This window comes from Sinocyclocheilus anshuiensis, unplaced genomic scaffold, assembly GCF_001515605.1.
Source record: "Sinocyclocheilus anshuiensis isolate Anshui unplaced genomic scaffold, SAMN03320099.WGS_v1.1 scaffold1570, whole genome shotgun sequence".
Lineage (NCBI taxonomy): Eukaryota > Metazoa > Chordata > Actinopteri > Cypriniformes > Cyprinidae > Sinocyclocheilus > Sinocyclocheilus anshuiensis.
Genome location: NW_015546153.1, coordinates 157,724 through 165,816, shown reverse-complemented (window position 1 = coordinate 165,816; position 8,093 = coordinate 157,724). Strand labels below are relative to the sequence as shown.

The following is an 8,093-nucleotide window of genomic DNA, read 5'->3' as shown; positions in this document are numbered from 1 at the left end:
TTTGTGAGCGTGTGTGTGTGTGTGTGTGTGTGTCTGTCTGTGTGTGAGTGAGTATTGCTTGTGATGTTGCTCATTTATAAGTGGCTTTGGATAAAAGCATCTGCAGAATGAATGAGTGTAAATACCAGGAAAGGGTTGAGAGATGATCTGGTTCTTGACGACGATGTGAGGAATCTGTGATTTGATCTGAACAGCTTCACGTGAGAGCTGAGCAAAGATCTCCTTACACAGCAGCACATTCTGAGCCGCTTCCAGCTTCAAATGCCACATCTGAGAGCCTGAGAGAGGAACACATGATGAGACAGAAAACCAGAGCTGCTGCTGGACGAACAGAGCAGAAAACATGCATTTGAGATGAACCCACTTCAGATGAACCCAAAACAAGGTGAAGGAAGCAGAACTTTGAACCCCATTTACTAAAACAGGCTGAACTGCAGAAATGAATGAAACTGATTATACTAGTGAGCTTTAAATCAGAGGAGTGTCCGACTGGCATGACGAAATGAAGAGTTTGTCATCATTTACTCTCCATCATATCACTCTAAACCTCTCTGACTAAAAGATGATATTCTGAAAAGCTGAAAAAAAAAGTCCATACAATGGAAGTCAACAGTCACTAAAACTGCTTGGTAACGTCTATTATCTAAAACATCTCTTTTTCTGTTCCACAAACAGATATGAACAATATGAGGATGAGTAAATGATGACAGAATGATCATTCTTGTGTGACTGATCGCAATAATGAAAATGCTTCTGATATTCACAATCATAAATGTTCTATATGGGCCACACCGATTCCATGCGTAATAAGCCTGTATTCTCAGCCATCAGTCTTCTATCTAGAAAGGTAAGTATGGTCTGAGAGCAGCGCCTCGAGCTGGCTTTACCAGGTTTGGCTTTGGGCTGTCTTCTGAAGAGACTGACTGTGCCGAGGTCTCCGATATCAGCAGACTGCTTCTGAATGGACACCTGGAGAAACACACACACACACAGTTCATCTGGTGAAAACAACACGTGATGCCTGCGCTCACAGGCGAGTTATAGATAACTGAATGTTACCTTAATATACGCCGACCCCTCCAGGTCGCTGGGGATCTGCACGTTGAGCGGACAGTAATCGTCAGGGACTTTCTTATCCAGGTCGATGTCTGTGTTCTTGATGACCTCAAACGTGCCGTGATGGGGGAACAGAGACCCTGCAGAGCAACAGCGCATGTTAACATAGACACTTCATAGACATCAGAGAGGTCAGCACACTGATGAGAGCGCTGCATTACCGGCGCTGCGGTAGCTCAGATCGCCCAGGATCTTGTGCCCGACCTTGCGCAGCTTCCACTGAGAGCGCAGACGCAGCAGCTCCGAGTTGAAGTCCCGCTGTCTGCGCTGCTCCTGGTTCTCCGCCAGAGACTTGGTGAGTTTCTCGGCTCCTTTCAGCAGCAGCTGCGCCGCCGTGGCCAGAGACTTCTTCTTGCTGATGAGCTGGAACACCTGCGGGGTCTGAACACAGCAGACGCGTCACGAGGAGCACTAAGCCCGGCCCGGTGGAGCGCAACAGGTGTACCTTGGTCAGAGCGGGGTCCTGGGACACGGGGTCGAGTGCCATGTACTTCTTGTCCTTGAGCACGCTGAGCACGTCGTGCAGCACACACATCTCGGTGAGAGCGCTGCGCAGGTTGTTCCTCACCGAGTCCCACGGCCACAGCGAGGGCTGGAACTTCACCGTCCCTGTCAGCAGAGAGCTGTGCTTGAGTCACGATCATCAATGAGCCGCAGTGACAGAGGAAAACATCTCCGAGCTTACCCTCGTCCTCCTCCGGCTCAGGTTTGCCCCACGGCTCCCGGCTCTCCCGCTCCGGCCCGTCCTCGTCTGAGTCCGAGCTCTGGTTGAAGTCGATCCGCTGCGCCAGCTTGGCCAGGTTCTGAGACATGGAGAGCAGCGGGACATACGTCTCCAGACCGTCCAGAGACACCTCCTGCACCTGTGCAATAAGTTGCAGAAAACAACTCTTTGCCATCTCGTCTTGCTGTCTGACTCACACCTGAAGCGCGCGCACAAGGCGCATCTCGCACAGCGTATCTTCAGTTCTGCCGCACACGTGCAAAGCGCGCACACACACACACACACACACACACACACACACAGAGAGAGAGACGTGTAAGGAATAAACTGAAGGGAACACAATACATCTATAAGTTCTCTTTGTCTAAGGAGAACACATCGTAACCACTTCAGCATTTACAAATATATCTCCCTACTGACCAATCTTTATTTTGCATCTTGAGTTAAGGATGTGTAGATATTTATATTAGAAAACAAGACAAACATGCAGACACATATATTCATTTCTGTAGCGCATGCAACATTTAATGCCATGACTTAATGAATGAAGACTTTCTGAACTGATTTAAGGCTTTAATTTGTGGAAAGGACATCTAAGACCTGCAGAGATGTGATCTAGACTCTAGTTTAGAGTAAAACACACAGAACCGCTCTGTGTGAGCTGCTGCAGCGACGGAGGAAGCACTCAGGCCGGTCAGAGATGAGATGTGAAGCCGCATACTTACATCTGAAGTGATCTGTTTCTTTCTCTGTGTTTGTGATTCTTGAGCACTGCTGGACAAACGAGAGCTTGCTCAAATCTCGCGAGGCTTGGCGGGGGCAGGGTTGCCAGGTTTTCTCTACAAAACTCTCACAATTGCTACTCAAAACTATCCCAATCGCGTTTCGGGGGGTAAAATACACGTTTTCCTTCCCCTGGTAAAATTCACATTCGAGGGGATAAATATCACGTTATTGGGGTCATTTCAACCCGCGGCTAAAGTGCTAAAGTAGCCTAATTTTGCGGGAAACCCGCGGACCTGGCAACACTGGGCGGGGGTCAAAGTTGAAACGAGTTTTAGGAAATAGTGTTTTTTTATATTTACAATAACAGTTGCACTTTATCTCCCTCGTACGCATTAATTTTTGCTGTATGTTTCGTGAATAAATAAATAATTCAAGCCAACAACGCTCGCCGTTCCGAGGGCGGTTTAAATAGCGGAAGTGACGCGGCTTTGAAAGAGCCGTTGGAGTTTGTTGACAAGGAGTCGATCAAACAAGCCTGTCCTCCGCCTGAGCGCTGATTCTGTCCGACAGAAGAGCTGTGTGTGCGAAGAGATGAAGAGATGAGGGGACGAGTGAGTCTGAGGCCCAGTCCGAACGAGGAGGCGCAGCTGGAGAGAGACGAGCTGCACAGGAGGAGGAAACTGCGTCTACAGCAGGTCAGAGAATACTGCGGTGTAGTGTTAGCTGCTTCTCGTTTATTTACTGTTTCAGCGACTGCTGCCTTGGCTTTCACACTCCTGTGTGCAGGGAGCCATGACTAACGACCTTTAAATAAACTCCTCGGCTCTGCTAAAGACGACCGCGAGGCTTGAAGTGTGTGTGTGTGTGTGTGTGTGTGTGCGTGCGTGCGTGCGTGCGTGTGTGTGTGTGTGTAGGTGCGCGAGCAGGAGCGCTTCATCGCGCGGCAGGTGCGCACGCAGGTGCAGGAGCGCAGACAGCAGCAGATGCAGACGCTCGCAGACTCCCTGCAGCTCCAGTGGCAGCAGCAGCAGATGCTCAGACTGCAGGCCTTATCCACACACTACCAGCACAGCCTGAGATCTGTCGGACACGGACACCGCAGCGCTCGGGAGAATGTGAGTGAGCCAGTGGACATCAGAGTGGTCGGGGACACCTGAAGAGTCTGTCTGTTTTAGTCAGTTCCTTTAGAGGAATAGTTCACCCAAACATGTGCTCACCCTCAGGCCGTCCGAGATGCGGATGAGTTTGTTTCTTCATCAGGTTTGGAGAAATGTAGCACTGCATCAGTGTCTCAGCAATGGATGCTCTGCAGTGAATGGGTGCCGTCAGAATGAGAGTCCAAACAGCTGATAAAAACATCACAATAATCCACAGCACTCCAGAAAAGCTGCGTGTTTGAAAGAAACAAATAAGATGTTTTTATCAGCTGTTTGGACTCTTATTCTGACGGCACCCATTCACTGCAGATCACCTGTTTTCGGTGAACTGTCCTTTAAGCGGTGTTGTTTGTGTGTGTGTAGGAGCCTGATCTGGAGGCGCTGGCTCAGAGGAGTGTGGAGAGGCAGGAGCGTGCGGAGGAGAGACATCGGGAGGCTCTGAGAGAGCTCAGCACCCGCAGACATGAGGAAGAGCAGCAGCAGCGCCGGTCTGCACACATTTCTATTCATGCTCTGGGTTTGCACACGTAGCTGTCATGATCACGTGTAAGCTGTAGTTGATTGTGGTAACAGGCATGCTGAAGCACGGAGGAAAGCTCTGCTGGAGGAGAAGAGGAGAGCTGAGAGAGTGGCCAGTCTGCCGGCGCCTCCTCCAGACCCAGTGCAGGTACAGCCTGCTCTCCTCTACACGATCAGCTGTTGCAGAGCACGCCACACGTCATTACTGTAATGCTTCCTCTCTCAGAGCATCGGGAAGAAGACGCCGCGTCCACTCAAGTGTGCAGCAGCAGAGCGTTTCTCTCTCACACACTGTCACATGACACAAACCGCTGTGGACAGAGAGACCGACACCGAGCAGCAGGTACATGCATGAGCAGTGCCCACAGACGTGAGGTTATGACATGAAAGAAAAATATACTTGGTGTTTTTGAGCTTTTATGTTCAGTATATTTCTCAATATAGCATTATAGCAGAGCATTATCTCTGATTGAGGTAGATTCTAAATGTTTAATGCAAGGATTAAACTACAGTAAAATCTAGTTAAAGATGATCTAGATGCAAGGAAGATGTTTTATTCATTTATGTGCCCCAAAATAGCAGTACATTATCATAAACGGTTATTAAAAGGATCTTCACACTAAAGGTTGGTTAACATAATTTTAACACTCAATGTCTTGTGGCTGCTATTGAAAAGGTCAGTATGATAACATTTTCAGATCATCCACAGTGACTTCCATTATAAGTGCCTCACTGATTTGTGCTTTTTTTGTTTTTTAAGAAAAGGAGGGACAAATTTAAGTAACATTCAAAACTAAAATTGAACTTGTGTTGAATATTCCCTCAAGCTTTTCTCATGTTGCTCTTACTCGTATTGATCAGTGCTGTTGTAACGGGAGCGCTGGTTTTGTGTGGCTCAGCTGAGCGCTCAACAGGCCGCAGCGCTGGAGATCCAGCGTTTGGAGGAGTTGCGGCGAGAGGAAGCTCGTGACAGGCAGGAGCGGCTGGAGAAAGCTCGACTGAGAGGAAACCACGCGCTGCGGAGAGAGCAGCACACGCAGGTAGAGTCGTCTGTGTGGATTCAGGATGCAGTCGTGAGTGTTTGAGGACTCTGACGTGTCTCTGCCCCGTGTGTCTCTGTGTCTCTGTGTGTCTGTGTGTCTGTCTGTGTGTGTGTCTGTTTGTCTGTCTGTCTGTCTGTGTCTGTGTGTCTGTCTGTGTGTGTGTCTATGTGTGTGTGTGTCTGTGTGTGTGTGTGTGTGTGTGTGTCTATGTGTGTGTGTCTGTCTGTCTCTGTCTGTGTCTGTCTCTGTCTGTCTGTCTGTCTGTCTCTGTCTGTCTCTGTCTGTGTCTGTCTCTGTCTGTCTGTCTGTCTGTCTCTGTCTGTCTCTGTCTGTGTCTGTCTCTGTCTGTCTGTCTGTCTGTCTCTGTCTGTCTCTGTCTGTGTCTGTCTCTGTCTGTCTGTCTGTCTGTCTCTGTCTGTCTCTGTCTGTGTCTGTCTCTGTCTGTCTGTCTGTCTGTCTCTGTCTGTCTCTGTCTGTGTCTGTCTCTGTCTGTCTGTCTGTCTGTCTCTGTCTGTCTCTGTCTGTGTCTGTCTCTGTCTGTCTGTCTGTCTGTCTCTGTCTGTCTCTGTCTGTGTCTGTCTCTGTCTGTCTGTCTGTCTGTCTCTGTCTGTCTCTGTCTGTGTCTGTCTCTGTCTGTCTGTCTGTCTGTCTCTGTCTGTCTCTGTCTGTGTCTGTCTCTGTCTGTCTGTCTGTCTGTCTCTGTCTGTCTCTGTCTGTGTCTGTCTCTGTCTGTCTGTCTGTCTGTCTCTGTCTGTCTCTGTCTGTGTCTGTCTCTGTCTGTCTGTCTGTCTGTCTCTGTCTGTCTCTGTCTGTGTCTGTCTCTGTCTGTCTGTCTGTCTGTCTCTGTCTGTCTCTGTCTGTGTCTGTCTCTGTCTGTCTGTCTGTCTGTCTCTGTCTGTCTCTGTCTGTGTCTGTCTCTGTCTGTCTGTCTGTCTGTCTCTGTCTGTCTCTGTCTGTGTCTGTCTCTGTCTGTCTGTCTGTCTGTCTCTGTCTGTCTCTGTCTGTGTCTGTCTCTGTCTGTCTGTCTGTCTGTCTCTGTCTGTCTCTGTCTGTGTCTGTCTCTGTCTGTCTGTCTGTCTGTCTCTGTCTGTCTCTGTCTGTGTCTGTCTCTGTCTGTCTGTCTGTCTGTCTCTGTCTGTCTCTGTCTGTGTCTGTCTCTGTCTGTCTGTCTGTCTGTCTCTGTCTGTCTCTGTCTGTGTCTGTCTCTGTCTGTCTGTCTGTCTGTCTCTGTCTGTCTCTGTCTGTGTCTGTCTCTGTCTGTCTGTCTGTCTGTCTCTGTCTGTCTCTGTCTGTGTCTGTCTCTGTCTGTCTGTCTGTCTGTCTCTGTCTGTCTCTGTCTGTGTCTGTCTCTGTCTGTCTGTCTGTCTGTCTCTGTCTGTCTCTGTCTGTGTCTGTCTCTGTCTGTCTGTCTGTCTGTCTCTGTCTGTCTCTGTCTGTGTCTGTCTCTGTCTGTCTGTCTGTCTGTCTCTGTCTGTCTCTGTCTGTGTCTGTCTCTGTCTGTCTGTCTGTCTGTCTCTGTCTGTCTCTGTCTGTGTCTGTCTCTGTCTGTCTGTCTGTCTGTCTCTGTCTGTCTCTGTCTGTGTCTGTCTCTGTCTGTCTGTCTGTCTGTCTCTGTCTGTCTCTGTCTGTGTCTGTCTCTGTCTGTCTGTCTGTCTGTCTCTGTCTGTCTCTGTCTGTGTCTGTCTCTGTCTGTCTGTCTGTCTGTCTCTGTCTGTCTCTGTCTGTGTCTGTCTCTGTCTGTCTGTCTGTCTGTCTCTGTCTGTCTCTGTCTGTGTCTGTCTCTGTCTGTCTGTCTGTCTGTCTCTGTCTGTCTCTGTCTGTGTCTGTCTCTGTCTGTCTGTCTGTCTGTCTCTGTCTGTCTCTGTCTGTGTCTGTCTCTGTCTGTCTGTCTGTCTGTCTCTGTCTGTCTCTGTCTGTGTCTGTCTCTGTCTGTCTGTCTGTCTGTCTCTGTCTGTCTCTGTCTGTGTCTGTCTCTGTCTGTCTGTCTGTCTGTCTCTGTCTGTCTCTGTCTGTGTCTGTCTCTGTCTGTCTGTCTGTCTGTCTCTGTCTGTCTCTGTCTGTGTCTGTCTCTGTCTGTCTGTCTGTCTGTCTCTGTCTGTCTCTGTCTGTGTCTGTCTCTGTCTGTCTGTCTGTCTGTCTCTGTCTGTCTCTGTCTGTGTCTGTCTCTGTCTGTCTGTCTGTCTGTCTCTGTCTGTCTCTGTCTGTGTCTGTCTCTGTCTGTCTGTCTGTCTGTCTCTGTCTGTCTCTGTCTGTGTCTGTCTCTGTCTGTCTGTCTGTCTGTCTCTGTCTGTCTCTGTCTGTGTCTGTCTCTGTCTGTCTGTCTGTCTGTCTCTGTCTGTCTCTGTCTGTGTCTGTCTCTGTCTGTCTGTCTGTCTGTCTCTGTCTGTCTCTGTCTGTGTCTGTCTCTGTCTGTCTGTCTGTCTGTCTCTGTCTGTCTCTGTCTGTGTCTGTCTCTGTCTGTCTGTCTGTCTGTCTCTGTCTGTCTCTGTCTGTGTCTGTCTCTGTCTGTCTGTCTGTCTGTCTCTGTCTGTCTCTGTCTGTGTCTGTCTCTGTCTGTCTGTCTGTCTGTCTCTGTCTGTCTCTGTCTGTGTCTGTCTCTGTCTGTCTGTCTGTCTGTCTCTGTCTGTCTCTGTCTGTGTCTGTCTCTGTCTGTCTGTCTGTCTGTCTCTGTCTGTCTCTGTCTGTGTCTGTCTCTGTCTGTCTGTCTGTCTGTCTCTCTGTGTGTCTGTCTGTCTCTCTCTGTGTCTGTCTCTCTCTCTCTGTCTCTCTCTCTCTCTCTGTCTCTCTCTCTCTCTGTCTCTCTCTGTG

General features: G+C 49.3%; 2 protein-coding genes across 5 annotated transcripts in view; one reads left to right on the top strand and one right to left on the bottom strand.

Moving 5' to 3' along the window:
- The window catches only part of med17 (mediator complex subunit 17), a 6,863-nt gene extending 4,304 nt beyond the window's left edge, over positions 1-2,559 (bottom strand). Inside the window, exons 1-7 of the mRNA XM_016503276.1 lie at positions 2,503-2,559; positions 1,802-1,979; positions 1,562-1,725; positions 1,278-1,497; positions 1,060-1,196; positions 888-969; positions 126-278 (exon numbers count right to left, since the gene is read on the bottom strand). Coding sequence (XP_016358762.1) covers positions 126-278; positions 888-969; positions 1,060-1,196; positions 1,278-1,497; positions 1,562-1,725; positions 1,802-1,979; positions 2,503-2,559 — 991 coding nt within the window. The remainder of the gene's footprint in view (positions 1-125; positions 279-887; positions 970-1,059; positions 1,197-1,277; positions 1,498-1,561; positions 1,726-1,801; positions 1,980-2,502) is intronic.
- Positions 2,560-3,037: 478 nt separating this feature from the next.
- cep295 (centrosomal protein 295) overlaps positions 3,038-8,093 on the top strand; it is an 18,774-nt gene continuing 13,718 nt past the window's right edge. For all 4 annotated transcript variants that reach the window (XM_016503287.1, XM_016503288.1, XM_016503286.1 and 1 more), the window contains exons 1-6: positions 3,038-3,261; positions 3,481-3,681; positions 4,087-4,211; positions 4,297-4,390; positions 4,469-4,585; positions 5,142-5,282. In XM_016503287.1, the coding sequence (XP_016358773.1) occupies positions 3,166-3,261; positions 3,481-3,681; positions 4,087-4,211; positions 4,297-4,390; positions 4,469-4,585; positions 5,142-5,282 (774 nt within the window). In that variant the 5' untranslated portion in view covers positions 3,038-3,165. The remainder of the gene's footprint in view (positions 3,262-3,480; positions 3,682-4,086; positions 4,212-4,296; positions 4,391-4,468; positions 4,586-5,141; positions 5,283-8,093) is intronic.